The 24,744-nt window shown below is 45.3% G+C and overlaps 1 protein-coding gene across 4 annotated transcripts; it reads right to left on the bottom strand.

The window, feature by feature from the left end:
- Positions 1 to 128: 128 nt before the first annotated feature.
- TRAF3IP3 (TRAF3 interacting protein 3) lies at positions 129 to 24,391 on the bottom strand. Of its 4 annotated transcripts, XM_023730281.1 has the most exons (17): positions 24,128 to 24,391; positions 20,950 to 21,030; positions 20,232 to 20,632; positions 18,226 to 18,373; positions 18,011 to 18,074; positions 17,720 to 17,744; positions 17,419 to 17,448; positions 17,230 to 17,325; positions 10,763 to 10,834; positions 7,363 to 7,503; positions 7,099 to 7,236; positions 5,547 to 5,682; positions 4,922 to 4,984; positions 4,089 to 4,148; positions 2,836 to 2,972; positions 1,977 to 2,090; positions 129 to 410 (listed from the first exon to the last, which is right to left on the bottom strand). In XM_023730281.1, the coding sequence occupies exons 3-17, from the start codon at positions 20,571 to 20,573 to the stop codon at positions 318 to 320; spliced, it is 1,659 nt and encodes a 552-aa protein (XP_023586049.1). In that variant the 5' UTR covers positions 20,574 to 20,632; positions 20,950 to 21,030; positions 24,128 to 24,391; the 3' UTR covers positions 129 to 317. The 4 variants fall into 4 exon arrangements, with proteins under 4 accessions (XP_023586049.1, XP_023586050.1, XP_004375247.1 ...); XM_023730282.1 differs by lacking the exon at positions 20,950 to 21,030 and having other exon boundaries at positions 20,292 to 20,632; XM_004375190.2 differs by lacking the exon at positions 20,950 to 21,030.
- Positions 24,392 to 24,744: the final 353 nt, after the last annotated feature.

Below are 24,744 nucleotides of genomic sequence, written 5' to 3' on the forward strand. Positions count from 1 at the left end.
GAAATCACCTTGACGGCAGCAGGTTTGGTTTTGGACTCCACCTGAATTGGACTAGGAAGAGTAGACCAGGATGCTTAAGTGTCTGTTATACTTGTGATATGATGTGTCATTGATTAATAAACCAGGAGTTCTGAGGAAAAGAGACTGGTCAGGTGAAGTTTGTTTATTTTACAGTAAGTTCAGAAAATAGTAACAAAATCAGAAATTTCAACTTCATTTTGGGGGAGAAACCCAAACTGTAAAATATCCAAACCTTCTGAGTTTTCCATTGAGTTGCTTGCTTCTGATTGTTACCCAAGGCAGCTATCACAAGCCAGTTACATCATCAGGCTGTCCTTGTTGGCCAAGAACACTGCCAGTGCTATAGCAGTCACCACTATCAGCATCGGGAGCCATTGGCCACATTGCCTCTGTGTGGAGGGAGGGAGACACAGGAGAAAGAGACCATGAATTGGTTAGAGAGGACAGTGGCAAAAATAATCTTCCTTCTTCCCATTCTAGCCCAGTGGGACACCTTGGGTTGATGCAGGAAAAAAGATTTTTACTTCACTTTCTCTCTCTCTCACCTGTCTTGGGCTAAAACTACTTTATTTGTGGGCACTGGCTCAGGAAATAGATTCAGCAGGGAGCAGATACTAAAATGTTGCTGTGAATGAACAAGGGTGGAAAATAGAAAAATTATATTCTGTGTTCAAGATAGAATTGTTGAAGATTTGTTAGCATAAAACTTCCCTGATATGATGAAAGATGAGAAGATATCTATGCAAGAGGCTCATCGATCCCAAAAGAAAGTCATCAAGACGTATTATCATCAAACTTGCCAAAACCAAAGATAAAGAATTTTAAGAGCGGCTAGGGATAAAAAGTCATCTACAAAGGAGAGTCAATAAGACTAAGCTTAGACTACTCAGCAGAAGCCATGAAGGCACGAAGACAATGGGATGACATATATAAAGCCTTGAAGGAAAAAAAATGCTAATCAAGAATTATATATCAAGCAGAACTGCCTCTCAAATATGATGGTGAAATTAAGACATTTCCAGATAAACAGAAGTTTAGGGAATTTGCAAAAACCAAACCAGAATTACAAGAAATACTATAGGGAGTCCTCTGGTTAGAAAATCAATAACATCAGATGACAACCCAAGACTAGAACACAACAGAGCAACCAGGTCTCAACCCAGATGGGGAAGACACAAAAAGCTAAAACGCTGAAAGTAGGGAAACAGAAACATCAATATGTAAAAGATGACAACGTTAAAACAAAAGAGAGGGGCTAAAAAATGTCATAGATCTTTCATATGGAGAGGAAGACAAGGCGATATAAAGAAATAAAAGAGTGGTTTGAACTTAGAAAAATAGAGGTAAATGTTAAGGTAACCACAAAGGAAACTAACAGTCCTACACATCAGAATAAAAAACAAGAAAAACATAAAAGCAAATACAAAATCAACAACAATGAAAAAGATGAAAAGAAAATACATAAAGAAAAATGACTCAGCACAGAAAATTAAGTGGAACAAAGAAACTCAACAGAACACACAAAAGATATCAACATGACGGCACTAAACTCAGACCTATCAATAATTACGCTGAATGTAAATGGACTAAATGCACCAATAAAGAGAGAGTGGCAGAATGGACAAAAGTATATTCTCTTTTCATATTTTCTCAGTGCCTTGCTCTTCTGTCCTTTCCATCATGCTCATAACAGGCTAAAAGAACACCATTCTGTACTTTAGCTAAGTCTTTTCCTCTGGGCTCAAGAGTTCCATGAAAATTGGGCTTAGATGCGTAGCCAGTATTTCTTTTCATGGTTGCTGTGGTTGACACTATGGTTGGTAGTATAACCAGGCTGAATGGGACAAGATGGTCAGATGTTGGCATGGGTCAATAAATTTGATCTGCAGGACTTGGCTAAAGGAGGAATCATCCCATCATCATCTTGGACTATATGAGAGGATAGATCCTCTTACTCTGGGAGGTGGCTGCTGGCTCCGGTTCATCTCTTCCCGACAGTGCTGCAGCTTCCGCAGGCAGGAGAGGTACTCGTCACTGAGGTTGTCCAACTCTGAATGCAGTTCTCTGCACTGAGAGGGAGAATATCACCAAAGTCACCACCACCAATTCTGTCTGGGACAGAGCCCAGGTAGGGGAGACAGCCCTGTGTAAGTAACCCCTTCATTCATTTGGAATTTTTATCACCCGTCCTCCCTTCCTAGCCTTTCTCAGAGATTTTCAGTTTGTCAGAAATATGTTCATTTAAATGATTAATTATAATGCTGCTATACATGTAAGCGATTTTATGTGACAGTGCATGTGCAAGTGCTTTGTAATGGGGACACCAAAAACTGAAGTTCTTACAGCACGAAAGGCCTGTAAGTGATCATAGTACCAGTCTCTTTCCCAGGAGCTACTTGCATGTATATCTGTATGTTTGTGATTATGTATGTGGGAAGAGTTTTATTATTTTAAAGACACTGTATAAAGTTTGAAGATATCCACTCAGTGTGGGACAAAGGTGGAAGAGTTAATATATTTATTGAATGTGTTTGAGTTTAGATTGACTTTCCAAAAGGAGACTGTGTATTTGATAAACCTGTCTTGAATAGGGGTTGTTATAAATAATACAGGGGAAAAGGTTGACAAGACAACCCCAAAGCAAAGACATTTTATACATACAAATGAATACCTGTGGGCATCCAATCACCATTTAAACCTGAACTGTGAAATCCCTGCTCTCTGGCTGTCTCCCACGGAGTAGGTACTGAACTGTCACTGGATTTTCCTGCCACTTATACATGAGCCCCTCACTACCCGAAGTCGCTGTCTCACCTCCTTTTCCTTGGCTTGGAGCTGCAAAGTCTTCTTTTGCAGCTGGTCTCTGAGATCCCAGTCTTTGTCCTCCCTTGTACCCTCAGGCTCCGCTTCATTATAGAAGGGCTTTGGACTCCACACAGGAAAAGCCTCATCTAAAAAAGCAGCCAGAATCTCAGTGACAGTGAAGCCTGTGCCCCTGTGGAAGGGCCCTGTACTGAGGGAGGACCCCTAGGAGGTGGGGGAGGGGAGAGAGGGAGCCAGGGAGGGCCTGGGGAGACTGCATGGAATGTAAAGGGAAACTTTTAAAGAACTCTCTTTGGCACCTAGCTCAGCCTGGATAGAGAGCTGGAATTCGAGTCCCTTGAGGGCAAGGCTGCCATCTTTTCTTTGTGTCCCTATTGCTGTTCAATGACAGATACTTTTAGGGAATGTTTATTCAGTGCATCTCTTTGGTTATATGTCACATACTCTCTAGTTAGGTAAGTTTGCTGGATGCCTCATTATAACCTCTTTTTCCTTCTGTCCTCATTTCAAAGTCATGAGACTGGCAGGTCATGTCCTAAAGTTCGTCTTCATGTGGCTAAAGATGTTTTTTCAGTCACCTTGCAGTCTTAGTGTGGTGAAAAGACACTGGGCTAGGCTAGGGGTCAGAAGTTCTGGATTGTTGCTTTAGCTCTATCCTGAATTTGTATGATGGTAGACCTGCATTTTCTTATCGATATGATGTGGGCATAATAATTTCTGCCTTATCTATTATATGACACCTGGAAATTGTCAGGAAGAAACATGCCAGCAAAAGGCCATATGTAGGAGACAGTTGAGGAGCTATTGCGCCCCCACCCCATGTGCATAATGGATTCTTCTTAGGAAGCTAAGGCAGCAGACTCTTTAGGGCCAAGACTGAGGTGTCTGTTGGGTCTGGGGAGTTGGATGTAATTTGGAAAGTCAAGTGTGTAAAAATTGACATGAAATCCTGGGTTCAGAATCAATTTATTGAAATGTTCAACACAGACATATGTTTTCAGAGAGAGTAGAAGTTTTTTGTTTTTTTTTTTCTTAAACAGTTTATATACCTCTCAGGAGAGAAAGCTAGCTAAAGTATTTTAAGTCCTTAAATGATTAGTCCTTAGAAAACTACCCTACATTCCTGAGCTAATAGACTCCCAGAACTGATGGGACTCCAGGAGATCCTGTTGTCTACCCGCCCTGCCTCTGGGTGGCCGAGGAAAGAGCACCATCTTAGAATGTGTGGTCATAAATTTGCTGACCTTTCTTTGTTAAGAATTTCTCCTGTTCTTGCAGCTGTAAGGACTGATGCTGAAGCAAACCTGTTGGAAAACATAAGAAACTTGTCTGTGCTAGTATATTTACTGCAAAGAATGTCTTTTCATAACTTTACTTAGAACCTTTATTATTAAAGGTGTTCCCATTCTTATATCTTCCTACCATGTCTTACCATCAAGTCTGCTTAAATGTTACCTTAGAAGAGAGATTTTCCCAGATGATTCTGTATAGAGTCAATAGCAACTATTCTTTCTTTAACCTCCTTTAGTTTTTCTCCATAGCAGTTATTACAACCTGATATTTATTTGTTCATAGAAATGCTACACTCTACTGTAGAGCTTACTTAGAATGTAAGCTTCATAAGGGAAGGAACTGTGTTTTGTTCATTACTATATCCTTAGTGCTTATATCTAGAGCATCTGGCATTTAGTAGGGGCTCAGTAAATAGGTATTGAATGAATAGAAGTGTAGTTTTGAAGTGACTTCCTGTCCATTCAGCTCCTGCTCTGTAGGCGCACCTCTTCTACAGAATGGTGTTCATTTTTCCTTTCCATTGTGGTTAGGTTGTAGAAAACAAAAACAAAAACAAAAACAAACACACAAGAAAAAAGAATATAGGCTGTTACATAACTTGTGAAGAACTATGTAAATGATCTCATTTCACAAGAAGATGGTCTGAAAATCCATAGAGGTTGAGGATATGCCAAAGATGGGGCCCCTAATCCCTCCCTTGGATCCCTTCCGTGGGGCAGGAGCCCCAGGAACACCAAGAAGCCACCTATGCTGTTTATTTACAGAGTCTGGAAAGGGAACTCACTTTGCATCTCCTGTACTTTGGCCACCAGGGTGAGTTTCTCCTCCTCTGACCTCTTTAGTTGATCTGAAAATGAAATAATGCAAACCAAAATAGAAGAATCCAAGACTTAATTTAGTACCTGAGGTGCTGTCTTGTCTGTGTATCAGATGAAAACTGATTTATCTTCTGTTTGTCTCACTTCTGTAGAGGGAAACCAGAACCCAGGTATTTTTGAGTTTATGTGCATCAACAATGTTGGGTTGAATTCAGGGTTGTATTTACAGACTATCTTGTCCTCTCTTGTAGCCGACACAGAGGCAGTGACTAGGAGACCTCCACCCCATTATGCCTTGTGCTTCACCTGACCTTTCCCTTTCACATTAGGAATGTGGCTTTGACACATGACTAATGTGGGAACAGCTGTGATCTGGCCCAGAAGAGTTGGCTGGAAAGTAAGAGCTGATTCTACAGGATCCTCTAGTGCTGTGAAATTAATTTCAAACTACGATGATTAAAACACTTCTGTCTTTCCTTTAAGGTAAAATGAAGTCACAGAGCCAGCCAAGCAAACCAATGAAAGGCCTTGCTTTCCACCCAGATTCTTTTTTCTGAGCTTACGTACTCCTGAGGCCTCCAAGGAGGATACCTTGTAGGTCCTGGGTATTCGAGCTGCACAGGTCTCTGTCCCCCTGCAGACATTCAATCTTGGCCTGCAGCTCTTGGTGCTCATTCTCCAAAAGTCGCAGGGCCTGGTTCATCTGTACATCTCTGCTGTCTGCTCCCTGTAAGGAGGGGGAGCCCACACAAAAGCAAGTCAGGGTGGGGGGTGAAGGTTGGGTGTAGTCCCGTAGAAGCGGGTAAAAATCATAGAACTTTAGAGTTAGAAGTAGTATTAGGGAAATGGAAAAATACTGAAGCTTTTGGATTGTTTTTATATTCTCTTCTTTGTTCTGCTCTGTTCTTCAGTGCCTTAGGCTTTCAATAGTCACAGAGGACACATCTCCTGACACCTTGGTAAATCCCCAAATTAAAGAGTATTGCATCATCATTTTTCTAGATGTCTTCACTTTCTCTTTACCTCTGTTACTGACACTATCAATTTTTTTTTTTTTTGGTATGGCCATTTTTCACAAAGAATTGAAATAAAAAAAAAAAAAACTTCATAAGAGTAGCTTTGTAGGTGATGGGAAGAAGAGATCAACAAAGTTAGGCTGGGATGTGGATGCAGAGTGACCAGCTAGGTTCACTCGTTTGTTAAGGCTCGTTCCCCCTGTCTCTATCCAGATCCTTGCTTCAGTAACATAAAGAGCAACTTTTAAGGTAGATCAAAATTCCAAACTCTGTAAGTAAAACCTATGAAAAATAATTGCTAATATTTATTGAGTGCTTATATGTGCTAGGGCCCTGGTGGCGCCGTGGTTAAGCATTTGGCTGCTAACTAAAAGGTCGGAAGTTCGAATCCACCAGCTGCTCCTTGGAAACCCTATGGGGCAGTTCTGCTCTGTCCTGTAGGGTGACTATGAGTTGGAATTGACGTGACAGCAATGGATTTTGGTTTTTATATGTGCTAGGCATTCTGCTAACTGCTTTACATGGATTACCTCATTTAATCCTCACAACAGTCTTATTATATAGGTACTATTATCCTCATCTTAGAGATGAGGAAACAGGCTTTGGAGGTCAGTTAACTTCCCTAAGGTAGTGCAGATTGGAAAGGTCAAGCCCTCGAGAATACCAGATTGGGAATGTCAGAACCTTTGAGAATGACTGGGGTCTAGTATAATCACTTAGAAATCACATTGGCAGGATTTGTCAGTCAATACTTGCCTATAAATAAGTTAATGACATTTGTTCAGTGCCAGTAGTGGGCAAGCCTGAATTGGAAGCTCTACTGGAATGGTGTGGGCAGAGTGGGTTGGGTATAACATTAGTAGGCTGGTGAACATTCCACCCCAGCCCTCTGCACTTGAATAATGTCATTCTAATGAACACTTAATTCATTTGCATAAGCATTGCAGACATCCTTGCTAAAGACAGCATTAAATCTCAGAGCCAGAGCAATGAGTCTGGTACAAAGTGGGCAGTGAGTGAGGAACTGAAAGCTAGATGTTCTCAGCTGCCTTTGGGGCCCCCAACTCATCTGCAGTTTCATTACTTGCCAGAGCCTGCCTCCTTTCCCCACCCCAAGTTCCTGGTACCTGCAGTTTGGACTGAAGCACATGGAGCTGGCTCTCCAGCTCTCTATGCTGGGTCCCCAGGGTCCTCCAGTCCTCCTTCAGAGTCTCGTACTGGGTCCTCCACTCTTCACACTTCTGCTCTGCCAGGGCCAGGGACCGCTGAGGGAGATCAGAGAGGAGAGGAGGTGCCTTGGGGATTCCAGGGAAATGTGTAGCTGGCTCCATTGCTCCCCAGAGCTGCCCCCCGGGGTCCTCAGCCCCAAGGACTCTGCAGAATCCCCATACCTGTGTGCTCTGCAGTTGCTGCTCTGCACTCATTTTCTCCTCCAGCACTTTCTGCAGTGACTCTTTGGCCTTCTGCTCATAGCTGTTTTTCTGGTCTTCCATCTCCAGTAGCACCTTTTTCATCCCCCAAGGGGAGTATTTCTGTAAATTTGATGCAGTTCAATAAATACACATGGAGATTTTGTGTGCCAAACACTGAGCTGGGATACAGAAATGAAAAGAATGGTCCCTGCCCCTAGGGCACAGGTGCCAGTAATCAGGTGGAACTTTAGGCTCAGGCTAGAGCTGGGCAGGGCTCTATGTGAAGGGAGTGAGGGAGGCAAACAGTGCCCTAGGCATGCTGGACATTGTCCCCTAGTCCTTCCAACATTCCAAACAGAAATCATCTTTCTACACCTGCTCCTTTAACTTGGGCTTCCTATTCCGGTGACTGACAATTACTCATCCAGTCTCTCAAGTTTAAACCAGACAGTCATCTTTGATTTCCTTTTCCCTTTCTCCTAGTAATTGGTTGGTCACCTACACTTGTCAAGTCAACTTCCTTAACAACTCATAGCTGTCTCATCTCTGTCCCTGTTGCTACTTCTTTAGTTCAGGCTCTAATAATACCGATTATATGGATTAATATAATAGTCTGACCACCTCCAAGCCTTCCTTCCAACTTGTCCATTCTGTAGCTAGAGAGTTCTTTCTAAAATGTAAATCTGATCGTGTCATTCCCTGTTTAAGTCTTTCAGTGGATTCTCAGTGTCCTAAGGATTAAGTCCAAACTCCTTGGCATGGCTCTTACTTACAAGCCCAGACTTTGTTCCATGCTTCCATTCAAGGTGAGCTGATTGTAGCTCTCCTAAGCACCATGCTTTTTGGCCTCTGCCTTTGCCCATGCTTCTTCTGCATAGAGCATCCTTACTATCCTTTTTACCTGGTTAGCTCCTATTCATGCTCAAGATTCAGCCTGTGTCCATCAATTCTGATAAATCTTGACTAACAACCCCTTATTCCCCAACTACTTATGGATTAGGTAGCTATCTTAGTCATCTAGTGCTGCTATAACAGAAATACCAGAAGTGGATGGCTTTAACAAAGAGAAATTTATTCTCTCCCAGTCTGGGAGGCTAGAAGTCCGAATTCAGGGTGCAGCTCCAGGAGAAGGCTTTCTCTCTCTGTCAGCTCTTGGGGGGAAGGTCCTTGTCATTAGTATTCCCCAGTCGAGGAGCTTCTCAGCTCAGGGACCCTCAGGTCCAAAGGACGCACTATTCTTCTGGCTCTTGTTTCTTGGTGGTATTAGGTCCCCCGTCTCTCTGCTCCCTTCTCTCTTTTATATCTCAAAAGAGATTGACTTAAGACACAACCTAATTTTGTAGACTTTGAGTCCTGCCTCGTTAACATAACTGCCTCTAATCCTACCTCATTAACGTAGAGATAGGATTTACCACACAGGAAAATCACATCAAATGACAAGATGGTGGAAAATCACACAATACTGGAAATCATGGACTAGCCAAGTTGACACACATTTTGGGGGGACACAATTCAATTCATGATAGTAGCCTTCCTCGGTGTTTGAATAGTATCCTTTTTATACTTCTATTTTTCCAACTTTGTTAGCTCATCTGTTGCCCTTATTATTGTTAGTTGCTATCAAGTTGATTCCAACTCATGGCGACCCCGTGCGTTAAAAGAGTACAACTGTTCCATAGGGATTTCTTGGATGTAATATTAACAGAAACAGATCACCAGGCCTTTTCTTAAGGGGTAGTGCTGGGTGGATTCAAACCGCCAACCTTTAGGTTACAGTCGAGTGTAAACTGTGCCACTTAGGGACCTTACTCTTACACCTAGGACCTAGTATCTCTTTGTTGTTATTGTCCTTACGTGCTGTTGAGTTGCTTCTGATTCATAGAGACCCTATATGACAGAGTAGAACTGCCCCAATAGGGCTTCCTAGGCTGTAATCTCTACAGGAGCCGACTGCCAGGTCTTTTCGCCCGAAGAGCTGCTGGTGGGTTCAAACCACCGACCTTTCAGTTAGCAGCTGAGCACTTAACCATTGTACCACCAGGGTTCCTTACTGAATTGTAAAGTCTTTCAAGGCAGGGAGCAACTGTTTTATCTTTGTAGATTCAGGGCTTTGAGAAATCCCCAGTAACTTAATACATTTGCATTTTTTTTTTTTTTTTTTATTCTTCCTGGCTTGTAGATCAAGAAAGACACAAGAGCAGCTTTGCAGTCACTGGGGGGGGGGGGGGTCTTGCCCGTCCCTCTTCCCCATGCATTTCATCTTTATGCCCTGTGATTTTGGGGTAGCCAGACAGCTTTATTGTCAATTTTGGTTTACCCACTGGGTAAGCAGTAGTCCAGTTAATCCAGATTTAGAGATCAGCATGAAATAATTTCCATGTAGCTTTGGAATCGTCTGAAAATTTGAATTTTAATGTGAATGAGTCTTACGTTCTCAGAAGTTTCATTAGAAACCAGATCCAGGAGTTATTGATTGAGTTTACACATGAGGATGTCCTAGTTATTGGACTTAACCATGCTGGTCATTTCCAGCTTTATCCCCCATTGAAAACGAATAGACTGGCATTTTGGATTATATGTTGGTTTCTTATGAGCCTGGATGGCATTACTTAGTTCACAAGAGCCTGACAAATCAGGTCATACTGAAAAAAATAAAAGTTGTGGTCCAGCAAGCCTATGGACTTTATAAACTCTGTACCCCTGCAAAATCCCAACTGCGTGGCCATGTCTATGTTATCTAACTCCAGATGGGAGCAGTCTGCCTGCTCCATACCATTCTCTTATTTGACTTCTTTCCACCTGTCAGGAATCCATCACTTCTGAAGTGTGAAAACCGATTTCTTCCTTTCTATCCCTTGTAATCCAAGATCAGGTCAATCAAGGGATTACTGAGGCTGGATAAAAATGTCACAGAAATGTCGAGAATCACAGTCTTTTTACTTTCTCCCAGGGGTAGCTACTAGATAAAAGTTGTCACTGGAATGAAAATAATTTTGCAAGACTTCATTATAGCATCTAACTCATCTGTTCAAAGATTGGGACCTGTGAAGTTCTTTCTGGGTGGTGTGAATCTTTACCAAGGAACTCAACCTGCAGTTCCAGGTATTCTCAAGGTTCTGCTGGAGCTGATACTGTTGGTGGTGGGATTCCTTCCCAAAGTGCAGAGGGAAGGACCCTGAGAGAAAGAGAGAGGAGGATGGAGATAGTGATATGGTGAATTGGGGATCAAAGTGAAAATGGCAGAGCCAGAACTGGGTGAGTAGGAATGGGTGTGTTAATCTCTCTATCTGATGACATTTCTAGAAAGTAAGACTGAGATTCCAGCATTATTCTCCTTTAATTCTAGGATCCTGGACTGGAGGTGTCTCAGAATGCTTACCTGGGTACAGGTGTACAGCTGGTTTTCTAAGGATCTCAGTTTGCCCTTCAACTTGTCTTCATTGAGCTGCCCCTGGAGTAGATGGGATGAGTTAATGAGTTTGCGCTGAAGTCTGCAAAGAGTTTTGTTCTGTATTCCCAGCCTATTGCCTTGCACATAGTAGGTGCTCAAACAATGTTTTTGGAACTGAATTCTTCCCAGAGGTAGGGAGGAGGAAAAATGACAGAGGATGTTTGCATGTTTTCCATTCTCTGCAATAGGAAAAGGGAAAATCAGACTGGCCCCCAAAGTCCTCTTTGTACCTTGAAGTTCTCTATCAGATGACTCAGGATATTGTAGCAGGAGCCCACTGGAAGGAAAGCTTCTAAATGGTCCTGTCCCTCCCTGTTTCCCTCTCTCTGCTGTCTTCTAGGCACTTCTGTACTCCCCACTGCCTTTCCCTCTGGGTCTGTGAGATCATGGACCTTTCCCTCTAACCAAAAACTGAACTAAACATGTCGTTGAGTCAATTCCGACTCATAGTGACCCTATAGGACAGGGTAGAACTGCCCCACAGGGTTTCCAAGGAGCGACTGGTAGATTCGAACTGCCAACCTTTTGTTTAGCAGTAGTAGCTCTTAACCACTGTACCACCAGGGCTCCTTCCCTCTAAAGTATAGGCTAATAAGGCTAAAGGGGTCTCCTCTCCCAGGACGAATATGCATTCCCTCTTTTAACCCCTCTCTGCCCCAACACACACGCATACTGGACTTAAGATGAACTTTAAGAAAGCAAGAAATGGAGAAGTATTTGCGGGGAGAGTGGGTAAGAGGACTTCCCAGAAAGCCAGGTTTATTCATAAGCTAGGTCTGTCTAATGACATTGTGGATGTTCCAAGAGGGATGCTAGTCCTCAGGGTGGGGGTAGAGAAAGGCAGGAAGAAAGGGTCATTATCTGTTTTTCGAATTTTCAGTATTTCAGCTAAGTAGCTAACCACTTCTTTCCTGCTGCTTTGTTCTTCCCTCCACCTGTGGACTTGTCCCTTTTTCCAGCTCAGAGTTTTATTTAGGCATGTATGTGTATGGGGAGAGGAGGAAGTGTCATCAGTGGCAGCTGGTTTCCCAGAGAAAGGCCATGGGCCTCTTCAGCAGTAACTGGCTTGCATACAGAAACCTTGGTGGCGTCGTGGTTAAGAGCTATGGCTGCTAACCAAAGGGTCAGCAGTTCACATCCACCAGGCGCTCCTAGGAAACTCTGTGGGGCAGTTCTACCCTGTCCTGTAGGGTCTCTGTGAGTTAGAATTGACTCGACAGCACCAGGTTTGGTTTTCTGGTTTGGCTTCTACACTCTTCTCTGGCTTTTTCTAGACGGGGCCCTGTGGGACACTTGTGAGGTATTGAAATCCTTCTCCCCCTCAGGCCTGAGACTCCCTAGTCCTTCTCAGCCCAGCGGCCTGGATGTTTCCAGTCCTCATCGTGTTTCCGTTCTGTAACTGCTTGGGGGCAGAGGAGGGGCACTGTTCTGAGGTCAGTCCCCCCTCAGTGAGTTTCAGGGTGCTTGGGGGAGGCAGGAAGTGGTATCTCACAGCTCCTGTTTTGATCTTGTTTGGCTAATTCTTCTAACCATGGGAGCCAGGGAGCGCCTCCACCCTTTCTGCTTCCTGTGTTACTCAGCTGGGCCTTGCAAAAGCAAAAGGCTTTGCCAAACATAATTTTTTAAAGTGCCTTCTGCTATTAATGTTTTTCCTAATGTCTCGCGTGAGCACTGAGAGTCAGGGGTTTGACATCTGCAGTAACCGCAGGGCTCTGGGGCAAATAGAGATGGACAAAGACTTCCACTGTTCTGAGATTTGCAGCAACTGGTACAATGGCCTGTTAATTTTGAATCCACAGGTTCTGAACCAGTCCCCCTTCTCCCTGGGTTCAGCTCTCCTTCCATGCATTTTTCTTTTCCTGAACTCTTACCGTGCAGAATGCAATTAAACCCACCCAGTTTAAGGCTTACCTTGCTGCATTTTGGGAAGAAAACAGACTAGTCCAAGACAGTACTCTTTAAGTTTCTGCACTCTCCTGCGGTGCCCTCTCTGGGAGTTTTTCTTCCCAGGCCGTAGCGCCTCTCTCCCTATTAGTATGGCTTTAAGCCAGTATTTTGCTTCTTCCAACCGTTTTTGTATTTTAGCCCAACCCAGATTACTTTTCCATTCATGTTGCAAGAGAAGACGATTCAGGATAGCCCCTTCAGTAAAGATGAAGGGCCACCCACGTCTGCAACTTGAGGAAATCTCTTCTCCACAGCTCTGCCTTCCCAGACTCCCCAAGGCAGGCAGGAAAGTTGCAGCCAAGTTGTTGCAAATCGGGCTTGTAGTTTCCTGGTCTGAGCCCTAGTTCTCCCCACACTGAAGCCCAGCATTAGAGTAGGTGGGAAGAAGGGCTTTTACAGGCCCAGCACTGACCTTCTAGGCTAATTGCACCCGGGAGCCCAGGGCTTAGAGAACACAGTAACGCGGAGGGGTAGGGGTGCGGGGAAGGCTATACACACCTGGTGCTGGTCTGAGGGCTTCAGCTCCTGCTTCTGCTTGGTTTTCCCCTGCCTCTGATCTGTTCTCCAGAAACACCACCACCACACTGCAGAAGCACCAACCCACAGCTCATCTATCTGCCCTAGCAGAGGTTGCTTACTGCCTGCAGCCAATCCCCCGCTGTCATCTCGAGATCTCGATTCCACTTTGCAGATCTTAAAATGCAAGCGTGCCCTGCACCCTTTTTTGTATTGCCCAATATTGAGAGTCTGGCTTTCTCTTCTGCCTGCGCTGTTCCTGCTCTGAAGGCTGGACCCAGCTTAGGAGTCTCAGCAGTGCCCCAGGGCCTCTTGTATCCAGAAGGCCCAGAGTCAGCTTGGGGAGTGGAGGCAGCAGAGGGAGCTGATCCTGATCCTCAGGGTTCTAATAGAGAGTTTGTGGTGAGCGGCTCTGCATGTGAGGCTGGAGACGCAAATCATGGAGGCCAGGTGGGAAAAATCAAGGCTGAACTGGGCTGAATCTCAGAGCCCTAGTTCTGGCCACATTCTTCAAATTATTTTTCCCAAATATTGCAGACTGGGGCTGTCCTTCTCATTTAAGTTGAGGCTTTCAGGTAGAGAGTTGAATTGTCTTGCTTTGGGGGAAGCAAGAGCTCTCAACTGAAAAGTCTGAGACTATTTTTCTTAAAAACAGGAAACTGGGGGTTGGTGGGGAGGAGGAAGAAGAGAAGGGTGAGTGAGTATTGGAAGGGGCAGGAAGAAGGGAGGGAGAAAACCACAGCCAGAGGAACTTCTCTTCGCCTCTTGGGGTGTGGTGTGAAACCAGCCCCCTTGGAGTCTACCCTGGAAATATCTCTTAATAATCCTCCCTGTTCCCACCAAGCTGGCTCTAATTTAGGTTCTGATTCAGGTTTCTTTCCTCAGATATTACAAGAAGTTCCACTGCCTGTACACCCAACTAGAGCCAGGGTTTTCACTGTTGCCAGAGAACCTCGCAAAACATCCGATCATTTGCTTTCAGTACAATTTCATAGACATTGACTGAGCTCCTTCTAAAGATGGACCAGATACTGCTAGGTGAAGGACTTCAAACCTGAGTAAGGCATGGTTCTCTTGTTACCCTGCTTATTGCCTATAGCAGTGCTTCTCAGATTGGGAGTAGCATCATGCTCATACATCTGTGAGATTATATGTGTATAATGTATAACATATATATGTATAATTCCTTGAAAAAGGGGTTCATACATTGTAGAAGTTTGAGATACTGTGTTCAGCAGAAAAAGTTTAAGTTACATAATTCTAGAGGCTGTCTGAAGCCCTTTCTGGTCTCATCTTTGTTACTTCTCTGACATGAGCTCTTTATTTCAGCCACACTCTGCTGCACCTAATGCTTCATCACACCTAGACCTGTAGTCATTCTGAGTCCTTTACCTTACATGCTTCTCCTTGCTGCTCTTTCTTCCCCATTACCACTCCGACTTCTGTACTGGTAAACTCGTAGCCATCTTTGAGGGCCCAGCTAAAATGGCTTCTTTCCTTTGGACCCTTCCCTATTCCACCCCAGGCAGAATAATTGCTCCCTCCTATTTTTCCCTATAGTACTTTTATTATACTATTTTTATGATGTATTACCTGTCTGTCTCTTCCTAGCTAGATTGTGAACTCTTTAAGAGCAAAGATTCTACTTCTTTTTTCCCCTATAGCACAGGGCCAAACACATAGTTGAAACTTATTAAATGTCTATCAAATAAATGAGTGAAACTGTCTTGATTTGGAGTCCCTGGGTGATACAAACAGTTAACACGCTTGCCTACTAACTGAAAGGTTGGAGGTTTGAGTCCACTCAGAAGTTCTTCAGAAGAAAGGTCTGGTGATCTACTTCTGAAAAAAATCAGCCATTGAAAACTATGGAGCACAGTTCTCTTCTGACACACGTGGTCGCCATGAGTTGGAATCAGCTTGATACTCATTGCTGTAGAGTTGATTCCGACTCATAGCGACCTTGTAGGACAGAGCAGAACTGCCCCATAGGGTTTCCAAGGCTGCAGTCTTTACAAAAAGACTGCCACCTCTTTCTCTTGAGGAGCAGCCGGTGGGTTTGAACCTCTTACCTTTTGGTTATCAGCCAAACGCTTCACCACTGTGCTGTGAGGACTCCTTCTCAACTTGATGGCAACTGTTTTTTTTTTTTGTTGTTGTTGTTTGTCCCAGTTTAGTTCAACACCGGAAACCACCTGGCATACACAGCTGTCTTCCCCGGGCTGCTACTCTACTACTGAAATGACTTCCTTACCAATCAAGGGGCCTGCCATAGACCCTGAGGGGCTGAGCTTAGGATACTGAAATGACTTCCTTTCCAATCAAGGGGCCTGCTATAGACAGTAAACCAGTTACCGTGACTGAGTGCAGTGAGAAGGTGGGCTGAGCTCAGGCAGTCATTTTAAAAACATCACCGCAAACTTCTCAGTTCTTCCACCCTTCCCATTACATCCCTAAGCACAAGCTATCTGTGCGGTAGGATGAGATGTTCATGGAGGCCTGTGAAATTGTGTACTTTCTCTCCCTACAGCTGGTGCTTTCTGCTTTGTGGTTTCCAGCTGCAGGTAGCTTCCTGAGCATACTAGGCCAGGGGTGCTCCAAGTGGGGTCCCAGGGCCCCTGGGAATCCCAAAATCCTTTCAAGAAATCTGCAAGGTCCTGCCTTTTCCAACTACATGTCTGTGTGAAGCCGGATTATGTTCATATACTTCAGTGAGAACAATTTATTGCAGCAGATTGAACGCAGAAGCAAATATGAGAGTCTGCCTTCTTTTAAGCCAGACATTAAAAAGATTTGCAAAAATGTAAAACAATGCCATTCCTGTCACTTTTTTTGGGGGGGGGGGGTTAGAAATATAGTTTTTTAAAATAAAAATATGTAATTTATGTTAACATGCAGTGGGGTTTATTATTACAATTTTAAAATATATGTTTTAATTCCTAATATGATAAATGATTTGGGGTTTTCAATAGTTTTCTTAGGTGTATAAAGGGATCTTGAGTTAAAAAAGTTGGAGAGCCACTGCACTAGACTATCTTATGCCTTTGGGTCTTTGCCTGGGCTGCACCCATGTCTAGAGTACTGTCCCTGCTTCCATGTCTGCTTGGCAAATTCCTATGTAACTATAAATATTTCCCTGGTTCTTCCCTTCTCCAGAGTCATTCATTGCAGTTTGTAATCGATGATGTTTTGAAAACATAGCTTTCCTTTCTCATATCTAATGTATTGTTTAGGCATCTGTCTCCCTTACAAAGCCACCAGCTCTTTAAAAGCAGGAACCTTGTCTAATTCATTTCATTATTTCTAGTGCTAGGCCAGTGTTTGATACAGAAAACATGATCAGTGAGTATTTGTTGAGTGAATGGACTAAAATCAGGAGGTCTGAATTTTAGTCCCATTCCTTCCCCTAACTAACTGTGACTTTGGCAAGTCACTTCTGTGAGACTCAGTTTCCTCCTCTACAAAATAAGAGGATCAGATTAGGTGATCTCTCAGGTCCCTTCCCACTATAACATTCATGTCTGGGCTGAGTAATGGGCACATGCTGGCTTGGAGTTAATATTGGTGTGAATCCCATATATAAATAGTTGACATTTTACCATGTTCAGTAATATTAACTGTTTGGGATCATCCTTCTTCTAACAAATTAAAAAATGGGAATTCTTGCTGTTTTTGCTTCCTGGTCTTCCTTGGGTGTGTGGTAGCATGGTCCTCAGGTGATGATCCTAAATTTAACCGAGCTCTCCTATGTATTACTGTGACCTGCTTGACCTCTAGGTCTCAGCACCATCCCCCCATCGTCTGCCTCTCCTCAGCCCCCTCGGCAGTAGTGAGAAAACTCCTTCTCTTGCTGAGATGCTGTAGAAAAATGATGAGATGGATATACACAGAAGCACATGAGCTTTGTTCAAACAAAGATTTCATCCCCTTACCTTCCAGGAACTGTCAGAGGCCCGAATTAGGTGGGAAAGTAGGTCTTGGAGAATCACCATTTTCTGTTTTAGGACCAGTTCCCGTTGTAGGGCCTCCTAGGGAGCAAAATGCAGGAGGATGAGGTTAACTTGGAGAAGGAAGGTGGAGGTGGATGGATGAGCTGGAGGGTAAATTCACAGGTCACTTACTTTGAGGTACTCAGAAAGCTGGATGATTTCCTGGAAAGAAAATATTTAAAAGACACTAGGTACCCTGAAACCCTGGAACGTGGAACCAGAGCCAGGGTTGGTTGTGTGGGGAAAGATCTTCTGCCTTGGCTTTGGCAGGGTCCCTCTAGGCCCTTATGTCTATGCTTAGTACTCTTTGCCCTCCAGGAAGAAGATACTCCTCCATTTCAGCTTGCATTTATCATGGAATTCTAGAATGTCAGCACTTGGAGGAGCTTAGATACCATCTGATTCAACCCCTTTAAAGTAAGGATTTTCTTACCTTATCCAGAACTGCGACGCCGCAGCTGGGAAGAAAAGAAAGAAAAGAATGACAGCAGACCAAAGAAGCATGTCAGGATGCAGTAGGTTGATCCCTTCTCTGATCTCGTCTGAGACAGTTGGGTAGGGAAGGGCTTTCTCTTTTTCATTAAGGTGGACATGGAAATTCACTGTGTTCCTGCTCCACATCCTGGGTGGGTGTGTTCAATAAAAGCTTAGAAACTGAGTAAGAGAAGAATGGTTAGAGTGTAAAGGAGTTTGAGCCAGGAAGGGACCCATGGAAGGTACTCACTTGGTTTGCTGACTGGCATCATTCTTGATTGTTGTCTGTGCGTCTTCTGCCTTTGTCTGAGTGCCTGAGAGATGGAGGATAAGCTGATTCAGATCCCATTCCTGGGGAAAGTGGGGGCAGTGGGGTAGGGCATGGGCTCTTTGCTGCCAGTGAGCTGAGACTGCCATGGCAGGATTCTCTGCAGACCCCACTGAATGAAGAGGCTCTGCTCTTACCGCGGTGGTGTTTGGGTGGCTTCTTAATGGGAGAGTTGTGTGATGGAAGGTCCCCAGCTTGTGAGGAGAGATGGTCAGCCAGATCCCTCCGGCCACCTGAGGGAGGATGATGCTGGGTTGTAATGATCTCAGAGCTGGTCCCTGCTACCTGTAAAGCAAGCAGGGGATGCTGAAAACAACTGTCCAGTATCTCTTAGAAGATTTTTCAGCCAATTGCTCCAGGATGAACTAGTGATCTTACTTCAGGCTCAAAAAACTAAAGTGTCTCACTCCACTTGTCAGAGCCACAGACCTGTCCCTACTCCTGCCCTCCTTCCTAGTCCTGGCTAGCAGAAATGGTCCTGTGTAGGCCAGGGAAATGGAGCTGGACTCATCTCCAGTTATTCTCTCTTAGAATCCCTGAGCTACCTTGTTTGGTCTCAGCCACTTGTACAGCCAGCATGGTGAGGTGGAAACAGCATTGGTCTTGGAGGGCAATGAGGGGATCTGTGTTCAAATCCTCAATGATCGGCTGCGTGACCTGTTCTAGGTCTCAGTCTCCGGTCTGTGTAATGAGGAGTTTGGAATAGATGATCCCTCAGGTCCTTCCAAGGAGCCCTCGTGGCGCAGTGGTTAAGCACTCAGCTGCTAATCGAAATGTTGGCAGTTTGAACCCACCAGCCACTCCACGGGAGACAGATGTGGCAGTCTGCTTCTGTAAAGATTCACAGCCTTGGAAACGCTATGGGGCAGTGTTACTCTGTCCTATAGAGTTGCTATGTGTCAGAATCGACTTGACTGCAATCAGTTAAGGTCCCTTCCGTATTCTACACATGGGCTTCCTTCTTATTGGTAATAGCAGGAAATTGCTAAGGTTTTGTGTGAAGAGAAGGAAGAGCAGGGAGTTGTAGGGAGAGGTAGAGAAGTTCTTTTCACAATTTAGTCAGTTCTTTTTATATTTGGTTCTTACAAACTCAAAGTTTTGATGTCTGTAAGCATAACACTAAAAGGCTCAGAAATGCCTATGGTATTCAATCATGTGGACTGACTCAATCACGATAAAACTTTAAAAAACTGATAGTCTGGAGGTGGAGTTCTTTAGTTAATTGTATTTTCTGTTCTTTTTTTCCTCAGACATCCCCCTCCACACACACCAAAAAGCACATGGGTGGTTTTTTTCTGAAAATTGGAACCCACGGTGTCCTAGGATCATTTCTTCTGTACCGCGCTTCCTGTTGTGATAACAGATCCACTAGTTAAACCCTCACTGAGGACATACTCTGGAAATGGGTCAATGCCAGGCACTTCTGGGGACAACAGCAGGCCCATCCCTGCTGTCAATGTGCGTACGACGCGAGTGGAAAGACACAGACGGTTTGCTGGCTGAGGTTATCTCGATGTACCCTGCTTTTTTGCCAAGACTGCTCCTTCCCAGGCCAGACTAATGGGCCCTCTAAGAGTTACACACTCCTAGAAGATTTGTAACCTTACAAGACCTACAGAGAACAGAGGTGGCCTGGCTTTCTGGATCCGATAAGGCCTTCACTGAGTAAATTCAGTAGAATTTGAATGGCCCCAGAGAAAGAGAGAAGATAGGTTTGTGCAACAGCTTCTCAGAGGACTGGAGAAGGGAAATGAAGTGTGTGTGTGTTAGGAGAGGGGCCACAATGAAATTGGCCTGGGTACCTGGTCTGTAAGAGCATTCAATAAATACCTGTTGAATTATGGATGAATGAATGGTGTAAGATAGCAGTAGAAAGTAGGTAGAGATTTCCTAAATTTGAACTGATACTAAATATTACCTATGGAGTTGTTTTAAAAAGTATTTTTCTCTCCGGAAAGACAGGTACAAACAAAATAGACACAAAACAACAACGGATTCTGAATGAATAAATGGCTAATGGAAGCTTTGCTTGTATGACTGAGGAAGAGGGACTTATTTTAAGTCACTTTTTAATGACCTTGAGCCCCACCCTTCGTATTCCCCTCCCACACCACAGGGCAGTTTGTCCCTCGACGTGGCCCACCTGCTGTATGGGGGAAGAGCTCCTCTTGGCCCAAGATGAGGGTGCATTGAGGTCACTTGCCTGGCTTCTCCTGGAGGGACCTTGCTCCCTAGCCTGGGAACTCTGTGCCGTGCCTTTCTCCTCCACTTGCAGGTTCCTTCTCCTGAAGAACTGCTGTTGTCGAGCTCTCTTCAGCTGCTGTCTTTGCTGGGCCCTCAGTGTCTTCCCCACCTGACGGCAAGTGGTCACGTTATGGCGGCAGCGGCGGCTCTCACGGGTCTCCTGCCGGCGCTCACACTTGGCTTCGTAGCTCTCAGCCCACTGGGCCAAGCCAAGGGAGGGCCTGGGGTCTGGGCTGATCATGATGACCTCCTGAGCACCTGTTGTGCTGGGCTTCCGGTTCCTGGAATAGCTGCCTGGATCTGCCAAATGGTGAGAGGGAGGAGAAGGGGAGGGGTCAGAAGATGGGCAAAAAAATTACTGTCTCCCTGGACAAGGGGGACAGAAATAGTGCAGCGTTCCATAGACGTGGGCTGAAAACAGAGGAGGTGATGGTGTCACAGTGGGTGTCAGGGCTCCTGGACTCAGTCTCTATGCTAATCCTGCTTTTATCTATCCTGTGTCTCCTACTCTGTGAAGTGGGAAGGATCTCTCTGGCCACTACTTCTTTGACTGAATGTCGCACCACGCCTCCAAATTAGGGGAACATGAGAAATGATAAAAACCATAATGCACTTACATTATGGTGGGGGTGTTCAATGGCCATTCATACTCTGAGGGACTTCTGGATAACCAGTTAAATTGGCTCCTGTCTCACGATCTAGAAGGAAAGTCAGCATCTTTAATGCTCTCGGCCTAAGTTGTTACTAAAATAGGTGAGTGACTCTTCTCAGGGCCTGGAGGGATAATCAGATTCCACCCTCAGGATGTGGCCAGTGTGTGACCAGCACCACTGCTCTTGTCTTGACCCTTAGTGACTAGCTTGCGAGCCTAGTCCCAGGCATGGTTTGGGTCTCCATCATGAAGTACTGAAATCAGTGCATTCACATCCCACTCCCAGGACCAGGCTCTGTCTCTCAGCTCCAGACAGGTCAATGTTGGCTGAGCATTTGCCACATGTCCCATGCTGCCAGGACCCATTTCAGAGCTTCTGGCTCAATAACTCTCCCAACTGAGGGTTCTGGCTTTTTTTTAGGATCACCTCCCTGTCAGAGCTAAGGCTGGTGCCAAGACTACTTTCCTTGGCCCACTAATCTCCCTGGGCCCAGGCACAGAGAGTCCCGTTGAAACTAGTAACCACATGAATTATACCTCAACAAAGGTATAAATAAAAGCAAAACAAAAACAATAACCAGTAACCACAGGTCACTAGGGCCCGAGGCTGAGTGTAGAGGCCACACTCGAGGACCGTTTGCATGGCCTCACCTCTCACCATTCACAGAGCACCTAAACCCTTAGCTCTTCTTCCTTCTCTGTGCCTTCCTCTCTCTTCCCTACTCTCCCCACCTACCTTCTGCACATGTGCTTATTTTGTAGTACACTCTGGTGGCTTTGCTGAGTTGGGGTGTACCTGGATGAGCTGTATCCTGAGCACTGGAAATTCTGTCCTCCCTCTGCTGATCCCTGGAGTCAGACCAGTGACTGATAAAGAAGCCACTGCTTCTCCTCTTCTTCCCGCGACTTCACTGCCCACCACCCTGGGAACCTGAATTCTTGGGCAGGTCAGAGAAGGGAGTCTCAGCTTCACCAGCCACAAGGAATTTTCCAGATGGGCCTTCTTGTTTATTTATAGGCCAAACAGACTGGACAGGTAGCAGACTTTCTGCCCCTTTTTTGGAAATTTGCTGCTCATCCCGGCTGAGTCTGAAATTCTCTGCAGGATTCTTGTTCTCTCTCTGATCATGCTCCTCATTTCCCAGAGTCATGAGTGGGAAATTCACACTGCCTGAGAGGGGTCTCAGGTGGCTGAGCCTTGGATGCTTGAGGGGCACGCTGGTCCCAAGCATAATCGTGAAGTTGTTAATGTTTGTCCTCTATGTGTCATCCCTGAGGGTCTCCCCTTTCTTCAGACTGTTCACCCCTACTCTGGGATCTCTTGACTTGCCACCCACCACTTCTTTATTTAAAAACTTAGTAAAATACCTGAGCGGCTCATCCGTACTAAAGTATGGAGGAGACTCAGGAGTATTTGCATGTCAGCTCCCTGTGCAGAATTAGACTAGTGGCATCCCTAAGCAATAGCACCGTAACCATTCTGCCATAGATGGCGGGTGACAGCCCTGGCTCTGGAGTCAGCCTGTGTGGATTCACATCCTGGCTCTGTCGCTGTCTACCTGTGCATCTTTGGACAAGCTGCTAAACCTCCCTAAGCCTCAACTTCCTCATTTATAAAATGTGGCTAGTATCTACCTGGTAGAGTTGTGAGGATTAAATGAGAAAATGCACACGAAGCACCTGGCACATAGCACACAATAAATGTTAGCCCTTTATAGTAATAAATATGAGATGTTACAGTGATTACCCCTGCTGTGCTGATCTTGGGTATTCTTGAAGACTCATTGATAAAAGGCAAAGGCCCCAAGCTAACCTAGCACTCTTCCAGGACCAAGAATGCCCCATTCTCTAATTCTCCCAGCCTTCTCTTTCTTTGAAGGAGATTGAGAGGATGCTGGCCCCAGCTTGAGATCAAATGTCCTTCTCTGGTTTATCTGGCCTCTGGGTTTGGGCCACCAGGAGAAAGGACTCTCTGTGGTCTGGGCACAATCACAGTCTCAGGCCAGGCAGAAAGAACAGATGGGGGTGAGAAATCGATGTACAGCCTGCCTGAATCCCTCCCTTCAAATATGAGTTCTGGGTTCCCTCCCTGTTTGGCCCCAGGTTACCCTCAGGCTTTTTAGTGGAGATGAATCCCCTTCTTATTCAGAATACTTCTACCTCCCTGTCACGAAGAGGAAAGGGCTGGTGGGGGCAGAGATAAGTCTGTCTGGGTTCTCCACCTAGGCTGGGTACATTGATGCACTGAACAGATGGCAAAGGGGCAGATACCGGAACGCCTCGCCCAAGAGGGGAATTGCAGTAGAAATGGCTCCTTAGAGCAGAGCTCCCCAGACCCCACATCCGGTGTGGCACAGATGAGTAGAACCATACTCAGCTTTCCAGCTTCTCTTAACCATTCTGACTTGCTTAAAAACAAGAAGCCATTTGGGATGGCTGGTTGACGAAGGTGGACTGTAGAAGAAAAAGGAACTGGTCCCTGTGGGGTTCAAAGAAAGGTCACTGGGCTACTGCCTAGGCTTTCTGGCATCTCTGGGTGCCCCTTGGTAGCTTGACAGGGCCCAGTTGGAACTTGGAGGAAGGAGTGGTACTGGCTGGGAGAGGCTCCCTCTCTGCCACAGAGAAAAAAATTCAGGGTGACTGTGCCTCACCTGAGAGTGTCTTGCTGCTGCCTTTGCAACTCTCTGCTCCTCCTTCTTAGATATATGTGCAGCCAAGACAGTGAGTGGCTTCCTGCACAGGCCTGGACTTCCTTACCCAGAGCTCTCAATGTGAGCTGAGGAGAGAAGGGCCAGCATCTAAGCTGTTGGAATGGGTCTCCCTGCCTCTATGAGAGCCATAAAACGTCATTTAATTCATGCTCCTGTCACTGGGTAGCCTAAGTCTTTTGACTTGCTTCTAATCTAGGAGAGGTGGAAGCTGCCTCTCTGTGCTGTGGCTAATGCCTTTTTGAAAATCAACACAGGGCCCTTTCTTGGTTTCTGAAATCGATGACACTCTTAAACTATGCTACCCCAACTCCTGTGTCTCCCTCTTCGGCCCAGGGCAGCCTGGATGACAGAATGTCTTCTGCCTGCCCCCTCCCTTCCACCAAAGTTGGAGGCCCCAAACATAGATGCAAAAGCATCCTCCTTATCAGTTACCTCTGGGTACTAGGCTCCAGCCCCAGCGGCTCAGAAAAGCATGCCAGCTCCTGGGCAGATCTTGGCTGTGGTCTCAGATGGGGCAAGACAGCAGCTGAGTGAAGTGTAAGCTCTCAGTCCATGGCCCTGGGCCCCATCGGCATTTCTCTTCTTGGTAGTCTTTCTTTCTGTACAGCAGCCTTGCTGAAACAGGAAACAGACAAAGCCACCGTACTCGCAAACCCCAGTTCCTCTCTCTTGCTCTCTGGCAAGATCTGAGTGGGCCCCAGAACTCTTGAGGCCTCCAGGGCTGGGCTCAGGAGCTCCTCCCATCAGTGGGCACCCCAGCCACCCTTTCTCTTGCTACTGTATTGGTTGAAGCTACTCCGGTTACAAGTCAAGCTCCCATTCCAGGATGAGACAAGGATGGGCCTCTGGATCAGATGCAAACCCTGTAGTTTCTGTAAGGGAAAAAAGCCATTTCAGTAGTGGGACCTAGAAGAGGTGTTCCCAGTGTGGGTTTTCATGTGTATCAGGTAATTTTCTGTGTAAGGCTTTTCTCTTTCCTTCAGTCATCTCTCCCCAGCCCTGGTGGTGTAAAGAGTTTCCACTCTTCTAGAGTACCTGCTGTCTTCCTC

Source organism: Trichechus manatus, unplaced genomic scaffold (genome assembly GCF_000243295.1).
Source record: "Trichechus manatus latirostris isolate Lorelei unplaced genomic scaffold, TriManLat1.0 scaffold00035, whole genome shotgun sequence".
In the NCBI taxonomy this organism is placed as follows: domain Eukaryota; kingdom Metazoa; phylum Chordata; class Mammalia; order Sirenia; family Trichechidae; genus Trichechus; species Trichechus manatus.